The sequence below is a fragment of the Pseudophryne corroboree genome, chromosome 1 (assembly GCF_028390025.1).
Source record: "Pseudophryne corroboree isolate aPseCor3 chromosome 1, aPseCor3.hap2, whole genome shotgun sequence".
Classification (NCBI taxonomy): Eukaryota; Metazoa; Chordata; class Amphibia; order Anura; family Myobatrachidae; genus Pseudophryne; species Pseudophryne corroboree.
This window is the reverse complement of record NC_086444.1, coordinates 195,343,527-195,367,271: the sequence shown is the minus strand read 5'-3', so window position 1 is coordinate 195,367,271 and position 23,745 is coordinate 195,343,527. Positions and strand designations below refer to the sequence as shown.

At 46.1% G+C, this 23,745-nt stretch overlaps 1 protein-coding gene across 1 annotated transcript in view; it reads right to left on the bottom strand.

The window, feature by feature from the left end:
* The window catches only part of ADGRV1 (adhesion G protein-coupled receptor V1), a 1,000,765-nt gene that overhangs the window by 767,906 nt on the left and 209,114 nt on the right, over positions 1 to 23,745 (bottom strand). Inside the window, exons 19-20 of the mRNA XM_063964002.1 lie at positions 13,902 to 14,028; positions 10,049 to 10,266 (exon numbers count right to left, since the gene is read on the bottom strand). Coding sequence (XP_063820072.1) covers positions 10,049 to 10,266; positions 13,902 to 14,028 — 345 coding nt within the window. The remainder of the gene's footprint in view (positions 1 to 10,048; positions 10,267 to 13,901; positions 14,029 to 23,745) is intronic.

The following is a 23,745-nucleotide window of genomic DNA, read 5'->3' as shown; positions in this document are numbered from 1 at the left end:
CCCAAAACTACATTGAGATCCCAAGGTGCCACTGGAGGCACAAAAGGAGGCTGTATATGCAGTACTCCCTTGACAAACGTCTGAACTTCAGGAACAGAAGCCAGTTCTTTTTGGAAGAATATTGACAGGGCCGAAATTTGAACCTTAATGGACCCTAATTTGAGGCCCATAGACAGTCCTGTTTGCAGGAAATGCAGGAAACGACCCAGTTGAAATTCCTCTGTAGGGGCCTTCCTGGCCTCGCACCACGCAACATATTTACGCCAAATACGGTGATAATGTTGTATGGTTACATCCTTCCTGGCTTTGATCAGGGTAGGGATGACTTCCTCCGGAATGCCTTTTTCCTTCAGGATCCGGCGTTCAACCGCCATGCCGTCAAACGCAGCCGCGGTAAGTCTTGGAACAGACATGGTCCCTGCTGGAGCAGGTCCTTTCTTAGAGGTAGAGGCCACGGGTCTTCCGTGAGCATCTCTTGAATTTCCGGGTACCAAGTCCTTCTTGGCCAATCCGGAGCCACGAGTATAGTCTTTACTCCTCTCCTTATGATTCTCAGTACTTTTGGTATGAGAGGAAGAGGAGGGAACACATACACTGACTGGTACACCCAGGTGTTACCAGAGCGTCCACAGCTATTGCCTGAGGGTCCCTTGACCTGGCGCAATATCTGTCCAGTTTTTTGTTGAGGCGGGACGCCATCATGTTCACCTTTGGTTTTTCCCAACGGTTCACAATCATGTGGAAGACTTCTGGGTGAAGTCCCCACTCCCCCGGGTGAAGATCGTGTCTGCTGAGGAAGTCTGCTTCCCAGTTGTCCACTCCCGGAATGAACACTGCTGACAGTGCTATCACATGATTCTCCGCCCAGCGAAGAATCCTTGCCACTTCCATCATTGCCCTCCTGCTTCTTGTGCCGCCCTGTCTGTTTACGTGGGCGACTGCCGTGATGTTGTCCGACTGGATCAACACCGGCTGACCCTGAAGCAGAGGTCTTGCCTGACTTAGGGCATTGTAAATGGCCCTTAGTTCCAGGATATTTATGTGAAGTGACGTTCCCATGCTTGACCACAAGCCCTGGAAATTTCTTCCCTGTGTGACTGCTCCCCAGCCTCTCAGGCTGGCATCCGTGGTCACCAGGACCCAATCCTGAATGCCGAATCTGCGGCCCTCTAGGAGATGAGCACTCTGTAACCACCACAGGAGAGACACCCTTGTTCTTGGAGACAGGGTTATCCGCTGATGCATTTGAAGATGCGATCCGGACCATTTGTCCAGCAGATCCCACTGAAAAGTTCTTGCGTGGAATCTGCCGAATGGAATCGCTTCGTAAGAAGCCACCATCTTTCCCAGGACCCTTGTGCATTGATGTACTGACACTTGGCCTGGTCTTAGGAGGTTCCTGACTAGGTCGGATAACTCCTTGGCTTTCTCCTCCGGGAGAAACACCTTTTTCTGTACTGTGTCCAGAATCATCCCTAGGAACAGCAGACGTGTCGTCGGAATCAGCTGCGATTTTGGAATATTTAGAATCCATCCGTGCTGTCGTAGTACTACTTGAGATAGTGCTACTCCGACCTCTAACTGTTCTCTGGACCTTGCCCTTATCAGGAGATCGTCCAAGTAAGGGATAATTAAGACGCCTTTTCTTCGAAGAAGAATCATCATTTCGGCCATTACCTTGGTAAAGACCCGGGGTGCCGTGGACAATCCAAACGGCAGCGTCTGAAACTGATAGTGACAGTTCTGTACCACAAACCGGAGGTACCCTTGGTGAGAAGGGCAAATTGGGACATGGAGGTAAGCATCCTTTATGTCCAGAGACACCATATAGTCCCCTTCTTCCAGGTTCGCTATCACTGCTCTGAGCGACTCCATCTTGAACTTGAACCTTTTATGTAAGTGTTCAAGGATTTCAGATTTAAAATGGGTCTCACCGAGCCGTCCGGCTTCGGTACCACAAACAGCGTGGAATAATACCCCTTTCCCTGTTGTAGGAGGGGTACCTTGATTATCACCTGCTGGGAATACAGCTTGTGAATGGCTTCCAATACCGCCTCCCTGTCGGGAGGAGACGTTGGTAAAGCAGACTTCAGGAACCGGCGAGGGGGAGACGTCTCGAATTCCAATTTGTACCCCTGAGATACTACCTGCAGGATCCAGGGGTCCACTTGCGAGTGAGCCCACTGCGCGCTGAAATTCTTGAGACGGGCCCCCACCGTGCCTGAGTCCGCTTGTAAGGCCCCAGCGTCATGCTGAGGACTTGGCAGAAGCGGGGGAGGGCTTCTGTTCGTGGGAAGAGGCTGTTTGCTGCAGTCTTTTTCCCCTTCATCTGCCCCGGGGCAGATATGAGTGGCCTTTTGCCCGCTTGCCCTTATGGGGACGAAAGGACTGAGCCTGAAAAGACGGTATCTTTTTCTGCTGCGAGGTGACTTGGGGTAAAAAGGTGGATTTTCCAGCCGTTGCCGTGGCCACCAGGTCCGATAGACCGACCCCAAATAACTCCTCCCCTTTATACGGCAATACTTCCATATGCCGTTTGGAATCCGCATCCCCTGACCACTGTTGCGTCCATAATCCTCTTCTGGCAGAAATGGACATCGCACTTACTCTTGATGCCAGAGTGCAAATATCCCACTGTGCATCTCGCATATATAGAAATGCATCCTTTAAATGCTCTATAGTCAATAATATATTGTCCCTGTCCAGGGTATCAATATTTTCAGTCAGGGAATCCGACCAAGCCACCCCAGCACTGCACATCCAGGCTGAGGCGATTGCTGGTCGCAGTATAATACCAGTATGTGTGTATATACTTTTAAGGATATTTTCCAGCTTCCTATCAGCTGGTTCCTTGAGGGCGGCCGTATCAGGAGACGGTAACGCCACTTGTTTTGATAAGCGTGTGAGCGCCTTATCTACGCTAGGGGGTGTTTCCCAACGCGCCCTAACCTCTGGCGGGAAAGGGTATAATGCCAATAATTTTTTAGAAATTAGCAGTTTTTTTTCATTTAATTCATCTGATTCAGGAAAATCTACGGGTAGTTTTTTCACACCCCACATAATACCCTTTTTTGTGGTACTTGTAGTATCAGAAATGTTCAAAACCTCCTTCATTGCCGTGATCATGTAACGTGTGGCCCTACTGGAAAATACGTTTGTTTCCTCACCGTCGACACTGGAGTCAGTGTCCGTGTCAGTGTCTGTATCGACCTGAGGTAACGGGCGTTTTATAGCCCCTGACGGTGTTTGAGACGCCTGTACAGGTATTAACTGATTTGCCGGCTGTCTCATGTCGTCAGTCTTTTGTAAAGTGCCGACACTATCACGTAATTCTTTCCATAAGACCATCCAGTCAGGTGTCGACTCCCTAGGGGGTGACATCACTAACACAGGCAATTGCTCCGCCTCCACACCATTTTCCTCCTCATACATGTCGACACAGCGTACCGACACACAGCACACACACAGGGAATGCTCTGATAGAGGACAGGACCCCACTAGCCCTTTGGGGAGACAGAGGGAGAGTTTGCCAGCACACACCAGAGCGCTATATATATATACAGGGATAACCTTATATAAGTGTTTTTCCCTAATATAGCTGCTGTATATATTAATATGCCAATTTAGTGCCCCCCTCTCTTGTTTTACCCTGTTTCTGTAGTGCAGGACTGCAGGGGAGAGTCAGGGAGCCTTCCTCCAACGGAGCTGTGAGGAAAAAATGGCGCTTGTGTGCTGAGGAGATAGGCTCCGCCCCTTTTTCGGCGGCCTTTCTCCCGCTTTTTTGTGGAAAACTGGCAGGGGTTAAATACATCCATATAGCCCAGGAGCTATATGTGATGTATTTTTAGCCATTTAAGGTATTTTCATTGCGTCCCAGGGCGCCCCCCCCAGCGCCCTGCACCCTCAGTGACCGGAGTGTGAAGCTGCGGTGCTGTGCGCTACCTTATTGAAGACAGGACGTCTTCTGCCGCCGATTTTCCGGACCTCTTCACTCTTCTGGCTCTGTAAGGGGGCCGGCGGCGCGGCTCCGGGACCCATCCATGGCTGGGCCTGTGATCGTCCCTCTGGAGCTAATGTCCAGTAGCCTAAGAAGCCCAATCCACTCTGCACGCAGGTGAGTTCGCTTCTTCTCCCCTTAGTCCCTCGATGCAGTGAGCCTGTTGCCAGCAGGTCTCACTGAAAATAAAAAAACCTATTTAAACTTTTACTCTAAGCAGCTCAGGAGAGCCACCTAGATTGCACCCTTCTCGTTCGGGCACAAAATCTTAACTGAGGCTTGGAGGAGGGTCATAGGGGGAGGAGCCAGTGCACACCAGCTAGTCCTAAAGCTTTTACTTTGTGCCCAGTCTCCTGCGGAGCCGCTATTCCCCATGGTCCTTTCGGAGTCCCCAGCATCCACTAGGACGTTAGAGAAACATTATATCACCTTTAACGATAAGCAAAGCCTTCTAATAATTTCTCACTAGCCTGCTGAGTATAGCCAATGTCACAGAAGTAGGATGGAAAGTTTATTTGCTATGTACTACTCTAATCCCATTTGATTTAATAGTAGCTGTTAGAAGCGTTTTCATGTTCCAAACCTCCTTGATAGTTCCCCGGCACCTATTCAAAATTTATTTAAAAAAATAAAAAATGATATATGTTGTTATAAAATGTAACATGGCATCTACAGTACATGTCCCATCCAACCCCTATGAGGGGCCTCATGACGCAGGCAACCGTAATTGTAAAACGTGACGAAGTTGCCAGGGCAAAAGATGCACATCGCAAATACTGTAGATCCTCAAGCAAAAAGTCGTAAGGAAAAACACTGCAATGTGCATTCTCGTTCAATTCTCTATGAGCATACATACAATGGAGATACATACAGATACAATGGGGTGTATTTACAAAACGATACAGCAAAGGTTGGACTAGCCACAGGGCTGCCACCTCTTACTCTAGGGGGTAAATTTACTAAGATTCGTATTTTCCCGTTTCAGGTCAAAGTTCAATCACGAATGACATCGAAAGTGTAAAACTGCAACTTTTTGAATTTATTACGACTAATTTACTAAGCTGTCGTATTCGGGTTTTTCTTTTCTTCCGATGTCGATGTCATTCGTGTTTTTTTTGTGTTTTTTACGGCAGTGATTAGCAAAACACTGCCGACTTTTTTACAATTAATCTCGGCCGGATCTGTGTGATCCGTGCTGGGGTTCTATTTTTTTTTTTTTTAATTAAACACTGTAAAATTTAAAAAAAAAATTGCGTGGGGTCCCCCCTCCTAAGCATAACCAGCCTCGGGCTCTTTGAGCCGATCCTGGTTGCAGAAATATGGGAAAAAAAATGACAGGGGTTCCCCCATATTTAAGCAACCAGCATCGGGCTCTGCGCCTGGTCCTGGTCCCAAAAATACGGGGGACAAAAAGAGTAGGGGTCCCCCGTATTTTTAAAACCAGCACCGGGCTCCACTAGCTGGACAGATAATGCCACAGCCGGGGGTCACTTTTATATAGTGCCCTGCGGCCGTGGCATCAAAAATCCAACTAGTCACTCCTGGCCGGGGTACCCTGGGGGAGTGGGGACCCCTTCAATCAAGGGGTCCCCCCCCCCAGCCACCCAAGGGCCAGGGGTGAAGCCCGAGGCTGTCCCCCCCCCATCCAATGGGCTGCGGATGGGGAGGCTGATAGCCTTTGTTGTAAAATAAAAGATATGGTTTTTAGTAGCAGTACTACAAGGCCCAGCAAGCCTCCCCCGCATGCTGGTACTTGGAGAACCACAAGTACCAGCATGCGACGGAAAAACGGGCCCGCTGGTACCTGTAGTACTACTACTAAAAAAATACCCAAAAAAAGACAAGACACACACACCGTGAAAGTATAATTTTATTACATACATACACACATACATACATACTTACCTTAAGTTCCCACGCAGGTCGGTCCTCTTCTCCAGTAGAATCCAAGGGGTACCTGTTGAAGAAATTATACTCACGAGATCCAGGGGTCCAGGCTCCTCGGGAAATCCAGGGGTAATCCACGTACTTGAAAAAAAAAAAAAAACGGTGTCCCGACCACGAACTGAAAGGGGACCCATGTTTGCACATGGGTCACCTTTCCACGAATGCCAGAAACCCACTTTGACTTCTGTCTAAGTGGGTTTCTTCAGCCAATCAGGGAGCGCCACGTTGTAGCACTCTCCTGATCAGCTGTGTGCTCCTGTCCTCACTGACAGGCAGCACACGGCAGTGTTACAATGTAGCGCCTATGTGCTCCATTGTAACCAATGCTGGGAACTTTCTTGCTCAGCGGTGACGTCACTTAAGGTCAACCGCAGGGCAGAAAGTTCCCATCATTGGTTACAATGTAGCGCATAGGCGCTACTTTGTAACACTGCCGTGTGCTGCCTGTCAGTGAGGACAGGAGCACACAGCTGATCAGGAGAGTGCTACAACGTGGCGCTCCCTGATTGGCTGAAGAAACCCACTTAGACAGAAGTCAAAGTGGGTTTCTGGCAGTCGTGGAAAGGTGACCCATGTGCAAACATGGGTCCCCTTTCAGTTCGTGGTCGGGACACCGTTTTTTTTTTTTTTTCCAAGTACGTGGATTACCCCTGGATTTCCCGAGGAGCCTGGACCCCTGGATCTCGTGAGTATAATTTCTTCAACAGGTACCCCTTGGATTCTACTGGAGAAGAGGACCGACCTGCGTGGGAACTTAAGGTAAGTATGTATGTATGTGTGTATGTATGTAATAAAATTATACTTTCACGGTGTGTGTGTCTTGTCTTTTTTTGGGTATTTTTTTAGTAGTAGTACTACAGGTACCAGCGGGCCCGTTTTTCCGTCGCATGCTGGTACTTGTGGTTCTCCAAGTACCAGCATGCGGGGGAGGCTTGCTGGGCCTTGTAGTACTGCTACTAAAAACAATATCTTTTCTTTTACAACAAAGGCTATCAGCCTCCCCATCCGCAGCCCATTGGATGGGGGGGGACAGCCTCGGGCTTCACCCCTGGCCCTTGGGTGGCTGGGGGGGGGGACCCCTTGATTGAAGGGGTCCCCACTCCCCCAGGGTACCCCGGCCAGGAGTGACTAGTTGGATTTTTGATGCCACGGCCGCAGGGCACTATATAAAAGTGACCCCCGGCTGTGGCATTATCTGTCCAGCTAGTGGAGCCCGGTGCTGGTTTTAAAAATACGGGGGACCCCTACTCTTTTTGTCCCCCGTATTTTTGGGACCAGGACCAGGCGCAGAGCCCGATGCTGGTTGCTTAAATATGGGGGAACCCCTGTCATTTTTTTCCCCATATTTCTGCAACCAGGATCGGCTCAAAGAGCCCGAGGCTGGTTATGCTTAGGAGGGGGGACCCCACGCAATTTTTTTTGAAAAAAATAAGCACTTTCCCACCCCTTCCCACTGATATACATGCACGGATCTCATGGATCCGTGCATGCCTATCCAATCACGAATAAAAAAAAAAGGTCTGTTTTTTTTTAGCACTTTTTTACGAGTTGTAATTTTTCACGGCAGTGTTTTTTTTTTTTTTGCTTGGCACTTCTTAGTAAATGACCGAGATTCATACTTAAACAGCCGCGTTTTGACCGATGGTGTATTCATTCGTAATTTTTTACTTGGACTTGCAAAAAATTACGAATGCCCTCATCTCTGCCGTGATTAGTGTTTAGTAAATTACCGAGATGACACTTTGATGAAAAAACGGCATCTCGGTCAAAATCGGGAGCTTAGTAAATTTCCCCCTAGGAATCAAGTTCCAGACTGTGTTCTTGAATTATACATATGTTACATTATACTGTACAGTACTATGGTGTATTTTCTACAGTGCATTGCTGTTATTAATCTGGTACATTAGCATGCATGCACTAGCAGTATTTACTATATATATATATATATATATATATATATATATATATATATTTATCAAGGTGCCCAGCCATGCATTCTCTAATGGATAGGAAACCAATGTGACACCCCCTCTGGAGACTGGCCACACCCCTATACATGGACCCCTACCACTGTATTTCCCCGGTGGTCCCTTCATACCCAGTCCGACACCGGATACTGCAGCGCAAAGCCCTAAATAAGCAGTTGTAATGTCATGCATCTGTTTCTACACATGGCACCTGCTATTAATTAGCAGCGTATGGATTTTCTCAACCACATCTTTGACAGAGGAGCTAATTTTAGAAAGGGGCGATGAACATAATTGGGCTATGGGGGCTTATCTTATGCAGACTGCAGAGTGGATTATCTGCAGACATGCACCAAATTAAATAGTATAATTACTTATATGAGATTTCATTTTGCAAAGATGATTAAAATGAGACAAGTGGGGTGAGGAACTAAATTAAATGCATTAGTGATACTGCAGGTGAGGGAGGAGAGCTGTTAAGCTGCACAAAAAGTCACGACTTTAAGAACTGATTCAAAGTGGCATTATCCCCTGCTGCTCATACATTATGCTCAGTGACTGTATACCAATATTCAGCTTGAGTCTAAGGCACACACAATTTTGAATTCGGCAGCATTTAGAGATTTTTTGCATATTGTGTTTGCAACACGGACTGCTTACATATGCTGCCTATTTCAGCCGTTTCTCTGCGGACGTTGGGGGTAATTCTGAGTTGATCGCAGCAGGATTTTTGTTAGCAATTGGGCAAAACCATGTGCACTGCAGGGGAGGCAGATATAACATGTGCAGAGAGAGTTAGATTTGGGTGGGGTGTGTTCAATCTGCAATCTAATTTGCAGTGTAAAAATAAAGCAGCCAGTATTTACCCTGCACAGAAATAAAATAACCCACCCAAATCAAACTCTCTCTGCAAATGTTATATCTGCCTCCCCTGCAGTGCATATGGTTTTGCCCAATTGCTATCAAAAATCCTGCTGCTATCAACTTGGAATTACCCCTGTTAACCTGGCATTTCTGGGTTGCAAATGAATGGCAATAATGCAAATGCTGACAAAACAGCCATTTGATGGGACTGTTGTGGGGGTGTAGACAGATTACAGGCATATGCATTTTGGATGCCAAATTTAAATGATAGAGATGATGGCTGCTCTTGCCTGCGAAAGAATGGTACGGACGAGTGGGGTGGTGCAATGACATAGATCAGTGGTCCCCAATCTTTCTTGAATCGCGGCGCCCTATAGTATCAGCATTTTTTTCATGGATCCCCTAGGATAAATTTTGAAAAACAATCTAAAATTAAGTAAATTGTGCCTACCTGTCACCCTTAGGGTCACTTATGTGGTGGTGTACAATTATACTTCCGATTGTCTACATGTTTTATGATTGGCAGCCACTAGCACTGGTTTTGCCATCACTTTGACCATAAATAATTTGATTTAGTTCTAGACCACCAACCCGATGCACCCCTGCAAGAGCCTCACTGCACCCCAGGGTGCCTAGGCACACAGTTTGAGAACCACTGGCATAAATGCATAAACTTTAGGACACGCGTACAGGTCACATTAGCATTCCATTTGCACTCTGCTCACAGCGGGCGTCTGGAGTTATGTTCTCATTATATATGACTAAGAAGTAGGCCCATTATATGTAGCAAGTGCAGAAATTAGTTATCCGGAGATAAATAACATCTAAAGGAGTGAAATGGGCAGTACACAGGGGGAAAATGTGAAGTGCTTAGGTTAATGAATAAGATAGTCAACACTCAAATAAGAATGCTTTTAGGCCTGTCCTCAGTATTGCATTTCATTTATCACAAAATGCATACAGCGATTGTACACAGCATTAGAGCAGATGGACCATGAAATTGTTCCTTGGACTGTAATCCTATTTATACACCGTACTGTATACTGTAAAAACAACGTTAAAAGTCTTTTGAGCAGCACTATTTTTTTTTTTACTTTTAACATTTCCTCCCATAGCGCATTCCTGTTTAACAGATAAATAAAAATGCTACAGTTGGCCAAGCCACAATTTAAATGTAACAAAGAAATAGACTTTAAAATATAAACTTTAAATGAGATGTCTCTACAGTATGTATACCATATATTAATACAGTTTACATGGATGAGATACGTACCTGAAATATTCACCAATTTTAAAGTGTAAAACTCATTGAACTCTGGAATTTTATCAGAAACAGCACTGAGAATAATATATTTAAATTCTTCTTTATCATTGAACCAAAGAGTTCCCCATGATTCAGAAAATTCCTGGCCTGGTTGTAAGCCTGAACCATTCTGCAAAATCTGCCAATGTAAGAAAACACTACCAAAATGGCCTCTTTCTCTCACCACCCTGTAAAATATAACATGATAAACATAAAAGTCACAAAATGACCAGCACAATATAAAGTATATTATAGGAATGATGAGTTTAAAAACAAAAGCTCTTTCACTGTACACCTTATCCATCACTCTTCCCCTCCCAACTTTAATCCCTCCTCTGTTCATATTTGCCCTGCTCTCCTTCCCTCTCACTTGCCTCCTCTGATTTACCCCTACATACTTGCAACCTACCGACCTCTTCCCTATTTCTTCTCTCCACTCCTTCCTCTTTTTTTATGCCTCGTGGAAAGCCAGATCTGTGTGTAACAAGCTGGTCCTTGTCCATTATCACATAATTTCCAACTTTCCCAACCTACACTTAAGACATGGATGTCCCAATCTGACCACTTCTCTCACTACTCTCTCTCAGCATACTCTTCTTCTCCCATAACTTCTGCCCTGATGATTTGAATTGTGATAGAGTAGGTATTCCTCTTTACCCCCTCAGTGCACCTATCGAGTAATTCCCCACGAGCCTTCCCTTTCTTTCTCCTCCTTTCAAAGTCACTCTACAGTACCTGCCTCTTCCACTCTGTTCACATATGGGTTGAACTCATCTACAGTTCCCTCCTCTATCTTCTACAACAATTTTGCTGCCTCTCTTTCTTTTGACATTCCTTCCCTCACCCTGGGTGACTTCAAAATACTCATTGATAATCACATGGATACTGCTGCCTCTAAACTTCTTTGTTCCACAGTTGATCTCAGTCAGTGAACCTTCTTCCTCACTCAAGTGGTTTTATTCTTGACCGTGTCTTTTCGAATCACTCTGATCTCTGATTTTGCCAACTTTCCAACCCGTCTCTTTGACCATCACCTCATCTCCCTCCCTCTCCATCGCTCTACCACCCCCTTTCCCAAAACTATGGTTGCTGCTTTGAATCTCAAGGAAATATTAGTGAAAGTTACAGTTTTCAAAACACAATAAAGTACCTACAAAAAAAACACCAGAGGTTATATTCTTGACCTTGACTTTTTCCACCACTGTGATCTCTGATTTCATCAACTTTCTATTACTTCTCTCTGACCATCACCCTCTTTCTCTCTCCCTTGCTTCACCATCACCTTACCCAAGACTGTCCTCACTGGGTGCAACCTAATTCTCTGGGCCCCCACTCTTTTTCCTCATTCATAGGCTTGCTTCTTTCCCCTTATCTCTTGTTGTGACAAGGCTACAGCACTGCTTTCACGTTGCTTGCAGCTGCTTCGGGTTATGCACCCCTCTCTCCACTCTAACTCAGGTCATGCCCTTCTTGTATTATCTATAATTTGCTCCATGTTTGCATATAGCCTACAAGGCATCACATCTTGCCTCTGAATCCTTCCCACTCTTCTCCCACCTATCTTACTACACCTTTCCCCTCCCCCCTCTTTCCCATCCTTTCTGCACAACACCCCTACCTTCCTGCCACTGTAACTACACAGTATCATCTTCCCCAGTTTCCCCTAAGGACCACTAAGTCCACTGTGCCATGTTTTTACAAGCAGGGTCTTCAATAGTATGCCCTTTGGCCAAGTTATAAGCAAAAATGATTATATGGATGATGGAGGTGTCAAGTCCTTCACATTGCATGGAGTGTCCGGACCCTTAGGTACAGTCCTGCTACTCCCCTCCATATCAGACTGCCTGTCATCCTGCATGGTTTTAAATGAGCCATGAAAATGCACCTATTCACTAAAGCCCACAGTCCTCAACACACTCTTAGCTCAACATTTCTTTCCTCCCTCCTTGTCTCTTGCTAGTTCACCTCCTGGTTATACCCCAACTCCATTAGACTGTAAGCTCTCGCAAGCATGGCCCTTCACCCTCTTGTCCTTTCCCTGCACTAGCCTTGTTCTCCAGTTTGCTACCACACACAGTTAGCAATGCTTTTAGTACCCCCTTTACGTGGCACTGGATAACTAAGTGTGACTATTAATTACTGTTAGCTGTCTTAATAACACACTATGTGATTCTTCCCCTGTTTATACTGTATTGTACGGTTTGTGTGTATCACTGTAATTTTTATTGTGCAATGCAAAACTTCTTATAAAAGTATACTACATTTTTTTAGCGCTACTTTTAATAATGCTTTATTTATTGACCATTAACAATAGGACTAACTTGTACATACAAGCAGTGCTCGAAGTGGGGCAGTATATGGTGGTATGACACACCGCCACTTAATTTCCTGCAAGCAAGAGAAGCCGCGTCAGCTGACAGATTCGGTGGCAGGAGTCAGGTTACATCTGCCGAAGTCCCCAAGTCAGTGAGAACTGCGGTACAAGGACCAGGGAGTGGCTTTGGGGTCTATTCATGTAGCAAAGAAAAGCCCTGTTTTGCGTTAAACAGGGCTTTTCTCTGCCTAGTGCAATTCACAGAGCGGGTTATCGTGGAGAAGTCACTGACTTCCCCAGCGGCACCCCCGCTCTGTGCCTGAATCGCATCACCATACTGTACTTTTGCATGGCGAGTGCGATCCATGGAGTTCAGGTTCACCATCTCGGGATGGCGTAACCTGAACTGCGGTGTGGTAACTGCAGTGAAGCTCAATGTTTCCCTGCTTTCTGCTCGTCACTCTGTGCTGGCTCCACCCCCTGGCCACCCAGCAGCCACTGTAGCCTGCCGGGATGTCAACAGGCGGCACATGCGCAGAGGGACCTGCCGGCTTACTCCGCGCATCGGAGAGGGGACTGCCTGGAGAAGACGTCACCACTGGACCCCTGGATTCCACAACGCATCGTTGGAAGGGTGAGTATATATGAATTGCTACTTATTACAGCCATGCATCGCATCGTAGCAATTCAGGTTTCGTTTTCTTAATGAATAGACCCCTTAGAGAGAGGCCGGCAGTGAAGCTCTGCAGGCGGTATCAGGAGTGATTGGGTTATGGCTAAAACCAAGTTGGAGAAAGGATCTCTGACATCACCAGGGGGAGGAGCTCAACTCGCGCGCCACGCTTCGGGCATGGTGGCGAGCAAAGCGAGCCACCAGGTTACTAAAGGGAGTAGTTGTTGACGTGGATAATGAAAACTATCCCGCTGGCCTAGCTCCTCCCCCTGACATCAGAGGTCCTTTAGCCTACTTGGTTCTACCATTACCGGAGGGATTGGTCGGAGAGGGCGGTGCTGGGAGTGTCTGGTCAGAGGGGTGGCAGAGTGTGGAAGCCAGTCCCCATGGGCAGGGACGTGCGGTGAGCTAAATGGCTCAGGTGGCACTGGCTGCCCATGGGAGGAAAAGTTAAGCCAGCAGTGGACAGCCCTGAGAGCAGTGCTGAAGTTTGGGGGAGTGGCTCTCAGTGTAAGGCGCAGGCTGCTTGAAGAAAGAAGAGGATGGCATCTTCTGTAATGAAGTTGTAATACAGAAGTAGGAGCTTATAAGACTGCAATAGCTACCCGAGGGGTAAAGATGATGGTAAATAAATGGCAGGAGAAGTGGGTGTAAGCACAGCACACTTAAGGACACGCCCCTTTTGAGTGGCCACACTCCATGTTGCGATTGCGCAGCAGTACGCCGTGGAGTAAAAGCTAAATCCCTTTAAATGATCCATACCCCCTCTTCGACCACCGCATACAAGAATAATAAAGCATAATAACATTTTAGCAATACAACTTCAGTGATCTTACTTGAATCGATTGTATCCACCTTCTTCTACTGTTTTGTCAATGGGTTCAATATGAAATATCCCATTGGGGTCATCATCAGCTTTAATAATAATTGTAGCGTTTCTGTTTCCACTCACTACAGTGTCTCCTGAGGAAGAAATATATTTTTCCATATCAATATATTTACAGTATATTGCTACATGCAAGAGACAGGCATACTGAAGATCTTTGACAAATCATGTTTTTGTTTCATGTTTGGTAAAAAATCATAATAGAAAATCCAAATAATTTTATATATTTATTTAAAAGAAACAGTGCTGTGATCAACAGTAACAAGGTTAAGTGACACACCAGGAAAAGGCAAATCGTGAAACTGAACCCAAGTGCGCTCAATTGACAATATGCAGCCAAATTTGTCTAGTACCACAAATAAGGAGGATTCCTCCAACCTCCACCACAATGTGCAACAAAAGAAATTGGGTATGACTTATCGGCGCTGTTGTCTCTCAACTTCTCTCTCTCTTTAAACAATGCTGTACTTGTTATAACATTTTAATTTTTTTTATATATAGTTAACACAATCGGGGGATCCCCAGGAGTTCATTATATATAATGATTTGAACATTGGGATCGAGAGAACTATCACACCGGTACCATCACCATGACAACGGACGTGACAGACGGCCCGGGACGGAAATGACGTCAGTTAGCCACGGAAACAGACGCTGACTACAGAGATGCACCATGGGACATGTAGGAACTCAGGGATCTGAAGCGGAAGTAACGTCGCGTCACTATGGAAACAGGCACCGATCGCAGCTAGGGAACATGGGACTTGTAGGAAATTAATGTATAGACATCAGTTGCGATCGGCGCCGTTTCATTGGACCATGGACATTTAAATATTCTTCTGACCAAGGGCTCCACATACACACTTTGAAAACTCCTTTAAAAAGACCCCAGTATCGGGGTGGAAACGCGTCGGAGGTGCGAACAGAGGGCCGTCGGAAACAGCTGTGTGACTGTAAAGCTGGAGAACTGGGAACAGCATAAATAACACCGAGGGTGCCCGGGACTCACCTCACTCATGCTGATCTTGAACTGAATATTTCAGTTCAAAGGCTCTGGTAATTACATTTATCACGGCTGTATAGACGACCTGCTGTATATGTATTTTATGTGGAGCTAAAGATTGTGCTGTTAAATGGATATTGATTAAAAGTGTAAAAATTGTACTTCACTATACAATTTTTTTCCCTCTTTTATATTACCTTTCTGGTTATCTGGAGTAAAAACCACTTAAGAGAAAAACAGACCAGGATAATTCATATAGGACACCATCCAGACAACAGCGCCGATAAGTCATACCCAATTTCTTTTGTTTGCACATTGTGGTGGAGGTTGGAGGAATCCTCCTTTTTGTGGTACTAGACACATTTGGCTGCATATTGTCAATTGAGCGCACTTGGGTTCAGTTTCACGTTTTGCCTTTTCCTAGTATCTTGTTTATACTCTATCCTCTTGTGAGACTGATAAGGTGTTGCTTAAGCATGTTTTAATCCCAAGAAAACCGAAAATCGACATTTGAATATGTATTCAGAGAGGATGGTGATTCCATAGTCCTAATAGATGAGGATTTGGATAGTATAATGAAGAAAAATGAACATACATTGTTAAAAGAAAGCAGGATATGGTGGGAAACAGTAACATTGGAAAGATACCTCTCCCACCATATAATACCAAAAGGGTTAAGGATACATAAGGCAGCTTCTTTTTCCTCTGCCAGTGAGGATTTTAAAAATAGCTGGGAGGAGATCCTGGAAACATGTTCTTTCTCCTTAATTAAGTTAATTATAGAAGATCACAAAAAAGAACTTGTCAAATTAGAAACAGAAATAACGAAATTGAGGGAAACTGTCATTCCATTATGGGATACATCAGAATTTAAAGAGCTAGAAAACAAAGTAGAAATCAGCATTAAAAAAAAAAAATTAAAAAATTATCATAGAAAGGAAAGTTTGTAAATTCAACAGAGATAAGAAATATACCCAATAATTAGAGAACGATACAGATTCCTCAGATGAGGTAGAAGAGAATGTACCTCCCATAAGTAGAGAAAATAGTCCTATAGAGAGAGAGAGATTCCACCCCAGTGGGAAAAGAATATAAGGGGAAATAGAACATTTGGATGGGAAAAGAGTAATCTCCCCAGGCAATATAATATAAGAAAAACAAATGGGAATGGAGAACAAAGAAAAGAGGAAGAGAACCAGAGAGATAGAATTGTGTATAAAAATTATAACGATTGGAGACATCAATATAGAGACGAAGGGAATGACAGGAGAAATTTCCAGAATGATTATAGTAGGAGGCGAGATAACATAAATCATCAAAGAGGTCACCATGAACAAACAAACTGGGTTGGAAATAGGGATCGGAATCAGGTCAATCGAAACCCAGAAAAAAGGAGAGATACAAAGGAGGATAGAAGTACACTGAGATTTAGAGGGAATAAATATCAAGTATAACAGCGCTCAACCCCTACAGTGGTGTCTGCTTATGAAAATATTGTGCAACACGAATATTGATGAATAAAAAAGAGAATATTTATTGAATGGTAATAACCCTAAGCAAGTATTTTGATGCTACTGTGGGCAAAATAAAGGAAAATAAGAATTTACTTACCGATAATTCTATTTCTCGTAGTCCGTAGTGGATGCTGGGGACTCCGTCAGGACCATGGGGAATAGCGGCTCCGCAGGAGACAGGGCACAAAAAGTAAGCTTTTAGGATCACATGGTGTGTACTGGCTCCTCCCCCTATGACCCTCCTCCAAGCCTCAGTTAGGTACTGTGCCCGGACGAGCGTACACAATAAGGAAGGATATTGAACCCCGGGTAAGACTCATACCAGCCACACCAATCACACCGTATAACTTGTGATCTGAACCCAGTTAACAGTATGACAAACGTAGGAGCCTCTGAACAGACGGCTCACAACAAATAACAACCCGATTTTTTTGTAACAATAACTATGTACAAGTATTGCAGACAATCCGCACTTGGGATGGGCGCCCAGCATCCACTACGGACTACGAGAAATAGAATTATCGGTAAGTAAATTCTTATTTTCTCTAACGTCCTAAGTGGATGCTGGGGACTCCGTCAGGACCATGGGGATTATACCAAAGCTCCCAAACGGGCGGGAGAGTGCGGATGACTCTGCAGCACCGAATGAGAGAACTCAAGGTCCTCCTCAGCCAGGGTATCAAATTTGTAGAATTTTGCAAACGTGTTTGCCCCTGACCAAGTAGCAGCTCGGCAGAGTTGTAATGCCGAGACTCCCCGGGCAGCCGCCCAGGATGAGCCCACTTTCCTTGTGGAATGGGCCTTGACAGATTTAGGTTGTGGCAAGCCTGCCACAGAATGTGCAAGTTGAATTGTGCTACAAATCCAACGAGCAATCGTCTGCTTAGAAGCAGGAGCACCCATCTTGTTGGGTGCATACAATATAAGCAGTGAGTCAGACTTTCTGACTCCCGCCGTTCTTGAAATATATATTTTCAATGCCCGGACCACGTCCAACAACTTGGAATCCTCCAACTCGTTAGTAGCCGCAGGCACCACAATAGGCTGGTTCAGGTGAAACGCTGACACCACCTTAGGCAGAAAATGAGGACGCGTCCGCAGTTCTGCCCTGTCCGTATGGAAAATCAGATATGGGCTCTTATATGATAAAGCCGCCAATTCTGATACTCTCCTGGCTGAAGCCAGGGCCAGTAGCATGGTTACTTTCCATGTAAGATACTTCATCTCCACCGATTTGAGCGGCTCAAACCAATGGGATTTTAGAAAATCCAAGACTACATTAAGATCCCACGGTGCCACTGGGGGCACAACCGGGGGCTGTATATGTAGTACTCCTTTTACAAAAGTCTGGACTTCAGGAACTGAAGCCAATTCTTTCTGGAAGAAAATCGACAGGGCCGAAATTTGAACCTTAATGGACCCCAATTTGAGGCCCATAGACAATCCTGTTTGCAGGAAATGTAGGAATCGACCCAGTTGAAATTCCTCCGTGGGGGCCTTCCTGGCCTCACACCACGCAACATATTTCCTCCAAATGCGGTGATAATGTTCTGCAGTCACCTCCTTCCTGGCCTTTACCAGTGTAGGAATGACCTCTTCCGGAATGCCTTTTTCCTTTAGAATTCGGCGTTCAACCGCCATGCCGTCAAACGCAGCCGCGGTAAGTCTTGGAACAGACACGGTCCCTGCTGAAGCAGGTCCCGTCTTAGAGGTAGAGGCCACGGATCCTCCGTGAGCATCTCTTGAAGTTCCGGGTACCAAGTTCTTCTTGGCCAATCCGGAGCCACTAGTATCGTTCTTACTCCCTTTTGCCGTATAATTCTCAGTACTTTTGGTATGAGAGGCAAAGGAGGGAACACATACACTGACTGGAACACCCACGGTGTTACCAGAGCGTCCACAGCTATTGCCTGAGGATCTCTTGACCTGGCGCAATACCTCTCCAGTTTTTTGTTGAGGCGGGACGCCATCATATCCACCATTGGTTTTTCCCAACGGTTCACAATCATGTGGAAGACTTCTGGATGAAGTCCCCACTCTCCCGGGTGTAGATCGTGTCTGCTGAGGAAGTCTGCTTCCCAGTTGTCCACTCCCGGAATGAATACTGCTGACAGTGCTATCACATGATCTTCCGCCCAGCGAAGAATCCTTGCAGCTTCTGCCATTGCTGTCCTGCTTCTTGTGCCGCCCTGTCTGTTTACGTGGGCGACTGCCGTGATGTTGTCCGACTGGATCAACACCGGCTGACCCTGAAGCAGGGGTTTTGCCAGACTTAGAGCATTGTAAATCGCTCTTAGCTCCAGTATATTTATGTGAAGAGACATCTCCAGGCTTGACCATACTCCCTGGAAGTTTCTTCCTTGTGTGACCGCTCCCCAGCCTCTCAGACTGGCATCCGTGGTCACCAGGACCCAGTCCTGTATGCCGAATCTGCGGCCCTCTAACAGATGAGCACTCTGCAACCACCACAGAAGAGACACCCTTGTCCGTGGCGATAAGGTTATCCGCTGATGCATCTGCAGATGCGATCCGGACCATTTGTCCAGCAGATCCCACTGAAAAGTTCGTGCGTGGAATCTGCCGAATGGAATCGCTTCGTAAGAAGCCACCATCTTTCCCAGGACTCTTGTGCATTGATGCACAGACACTGTCCCTGGTTTTAGGAGGTTCCTGACAAGTTCGGATAACTCCCTGGCTTTCTCCTCCGGAAGAAACACCTTTTTCTGAACCGTGTCCAGAATCATTCCCAGGAACAGCAGACGTGTCGTCGGGGTCAACTGAGATTTTGGAAAATTCAGAATCCACCCGTGTTGTTGCAGCACTAGTTGGGTTAGTGCTACTCCGTCTTCCAGCTGTTCTCTGGATCTTGCCCTTATCAGGAGATCGTCCAAGTAAGGGATAATTAATACGCCTCTTCTTCGTAGAAGGATCATCATTTCGGCCATTACCTTGGTAAAGACCCGAGGTGCCGTGGACAATCCAAACGGCAGCGTCTGAAACTGATAATGACAGTTTTGCACCACGAACCTGAGGTACCCTTGATGTGAAGGGCAAATTGGGACATGCAGGTAAGCGTCCTTTATGTCCAGGGACACCATAAAGTCCCCTTCTTCCAGATTCGCTATCACTGCTCTGAGTGACTCCATCTTGAACTTGAATTTTTGTATGTACAGGTTCAAAGATTTGAGATTTAGAATAGGTCTTACCGAGCCGTCCGGCTTCGGTACCACAAATAGCGTGGAGTAATACCCCTTTCCCTGTTGTAGGAGGGGTACCTTGACTATCACCTGCTGAGCAAACAGCTTGTGAATGGCTTCCAATACCGTTGCCCTGTCCGAGGGAGACGTTGGCAAAGCAGACTTTAGGAACCGGCGAGGGGGAGACTTCTCGAATTCCAACCTGTAACCCTGAGATACTACCTGTAGAATCCAGGGGTCCACCTGTGAGCAAGCCCACTGTGCGCTGAAATTCTTGAGTCGACCCCCCACCGTTCCTGAGTCCGCTTGTAAGGCCCCAGCGTCATGCTGAGGGCTTTGCAGAACCCTGGGAGGGCTTCTGTTCCTGGGCAGGGGCTGCTTGCTGCCCTCTCTTACCCCTTCCTCTGCCCCGAGGCAGATATGACTGTCCTTTTGTCCGCTTGTTTTTATAGGAACGAAAGGACTGCGGCTGAAAAGACGATGTCTTTTTCTGTTGGGAGGGGGTCTGAGGTAAAAAAGTGGATTTTCCGGCAGTTGCCGTAGCCACCAGATCCGATAGACCGACGCCAAATAATTCCTCCCCTTTATACGGCAATACTTCCATATGTCGTTTGGAATCCGCATCACCTGACCACTGTCGCGTCCATAAACTCCTTCTGGCAGATATGGACATCGCATTTACTCTCGATGCCAGAGTGCAAATATCTCTCTGCGCATCTCGCATATAAAGGAAAGCATCCTTTAATTGCTCTATAGTCAATAAAATACTGTCCCTATCCAGGGTATCAATATTTTCAGTCAGGGAATCCAACCAGACGACCCCAGCACTGCACATCCAGGCTGAGGCGATGGCTGGTCGCAGTATAACACCAGTATGAGTGTATATACTTTTCAGGGTAGTTTCCAGCCTCCTATCAGCTGGATCCTTGAGGGCGGCCGTATCAGGAGACGGTAACGCCACTTGTTTCGATAAGCGTGTGAGCGCCTTATCCACCCTAGGGGGTGTTTCCCAGCGCGCCCTAACCTCTGGCGGGAAAGGGTATAATGCTAATAACTTTTTTGAAATTAGCATTTTTCTATCTGGGTTAACCCACGCTTCATCACATACATCATTTAATTCCTCTGATTCAGGAAAAACTACAGGTAGTTTTTTCACCCCCCACATAATACCCCTTTTTGTGGTACTTGTAGTATCAGAGATATGCAAAGCCTCCTTCATTGCCGTGATCATATAACGTGTGGCCCTACTTGAAAATACGTTTGTTTCATCACCGTCGACACTAGATTCAGTGTCTGTGTCTGGGTCTGTGTCGACCGACTGAGGTAAAGGGCGCTTTACAGCCCCTGACGGTGTCTGAGACGCCTGGGCAGGTACTAACTGGTTTGCCGGCCGTCTCATGTCGTCAACTGATTTTTGTAATGTGCTGACATTATCACGTAATTCCATAAACAAAGCCATCCATTCCGGTGTCGACTCCCTGGGGGGTGACATCACCATTATCGGCAATTGCTCCGCCTCCACGCCAACATCGTCCTCATACATGTCGACACACACGTACCGACACACAGCAGACACACAGGGAATGCTCTTATCGAAGACAGGACCCCACTAGCCCTTTGGGGAGACAGAGGGAGAGTTTGCCAGCACACACCCAAGCGCCATAATATATATGGGAACAACCCTATATAAGTGTTGTTCCTTATAGCCGCTTAAATATATAAAAATATCGCCAAAATATGCCCCCCCTCTCTGTTTTACCCTGTTTCTGTAGTGCAGTGCAGGGGAGAGTCCTGGGAGCCTTCCTCACAGCGGAGCTGAGCAGGAAAATGGCGCTGTGTGCTGAGGAGAATAAGCCCCGCCCCCTATTCCGGCGGGCTTTTCTCCCGGAGTTTTAGACATTTGGCATGGGTTAAATACATACATATAGCCTTAATGGCTATATGTGATGTATTCTTTTGCCATTAAAGGTATTATATATTGCTGCCCAGGGCGCCCCCAGCAGCGCCCTGCACCCTCCGTGACCGTCTGGTGTGAAGTGTGTGACAACAATGGCGCACAGCTGCAGTGCTGTGCGCTACCTTCATGAAGACTGAAGAGCCTTCTGCCGCCTGTTTCCGGACCTTCAATCTTCAGCATCTGTAAGGGGGGTCGGCGGCGCGGCTCCGGGACGAACCCCAGGGTGAGACCTGTGTTCCGACTCCCTCTGGAGCTAATGGTGTCCAGTAGCCTAAGAATCCAATCCATCCTGCACGCAGGTGAGTTGAAATTCTCTCCCCTAAGTCCCTCGATGCAGTGAGCCTGTTGCCAGCAGGACTCACTGAAAATAAAAAACCTAAAAAACTTTTTCTAAGCAGCTCTTTAGGAGAGCCACCTAGATTGCACCCTGCTCGGACGGGCACAAAAACCTAACTGAGGCTTGGAGGAGGGTCATAGGGGGAGGAGCCAGTACACACCATGTGATCCTAAAAGCTTACTTTTTGTGCCCTGTCTCCTGCGGAGCCGCTATTCCCCATGGTCCTGACGGAGTCCCCAGCATCCACTTAGGACGTTAGAGAAATAAAGATCATTGATGTAGGGAAAATAGAAGAAATCTTTGAAAAACAAAACTTGAAAGGTGCACGTCTGCACTTTATCAATTAAACAGTGAAAATGAGGGAAAATGCAGATATGATCATGAGTTATAAGTCATAAATGTTGTCACTTGTGATGGATTCTTCACAGGTGCTCTGTCTGTATACCACTACAGCTGGTAATGAGTCTTTAAGTCTTATCAACTGATGCTGACTCTAAAATGAGGCATAAATTGATGAATGGGTTAAAGAAAATTAAATCAAAAGGTCCTAGTCCTAACCGGACTGTGATTGTCCTTGTAAGTCTCTTTACAGATAGAGGACGGCGTCCCGTACCTCTAACGTTTGGGGGCAAGTGATGGTGCACTGTTGCACCATCACCATCAGATGGATACCCAAGTATTACCAATACACTCATCTGTACCACATTTTTATTCAGGTTCAAGCTAATTTTACATCGCTTCACATTACTTGAGCTAGTTATATATATATTTGATTCTTCTTGATTTTATTCTATTTTTATTTCATTTCATTTTATTTTTATATTTATTATTTATATTTATATTTATTTTTACTTTTATTTATTTTACCAACATCACCATCATTTTCCAGTCTATATTCAGCATTTATATCAGATATATATTTATATTCCATTAAGGTCTTTATCGATATTTTATTTTATTTTTATTTTTATTTTCTGTTTCATCATTTGCATTCCCAGCTGGTGTATAAACACAGGTGCTTCTTCCATTTCACCAATTTTATCTAAGTTTAGTTTAACACAACATCTACCACAGGACTAGGCAATTAAGCCTTAATTGTGCTCACAGCAGGAAATGAAGCAAATCCCATTCCACAAAGGTTCTCCCCTCATACGACAGATTGACAGTTCCAACATCCAATAAAATTCTTGGAACAATGGACGAATAGCAGAGAATCCCTCCATCCTGCTATTCAACTCCAGACACAGCCCGATCACTGCAAAGACTCCCAGATGAAGACCAAATCGGTTGAAACGCGTTGGAGAATATAGGACACCCAATCCACATCAACAGACAGCGGCAAAGTGCAAGAAAAGATCGAGAGCAACGGCGCTGACAAGTCACCGGTAAGCCGCACAGACTGACTGGCAGAAAGAGGATCCCGCAGGTGAGTCTCCGTAGTGGGGAAGTGTGTCCCAGCCGCAGGTTCCGTTCAGACCCTGCAGGCAGAGCACCCTCTCCCCTGACAACGACCAACCCGGCGCACGGAGCCAACTCACGGGGAGATCCGTAAAAGGAAAAACCGCGGGAAGGCACGGACGCAGAGGGGTAAGTCAGTCCGGAGCAGCCCGGAGATCCCGCAGCCCACCCACACCTGTGCCCCTTATCTCACGGCCGCAACGACATTGCACCATCACTTGCCCCCAAACGTTAGAGGTACGGGACGCCGTCCTCTATCTGTAAAGAGACTTACAAGGACAATCACAGTCCGGTTAGGACTAGGACCTTTTGATTTTCATTTTCTTTA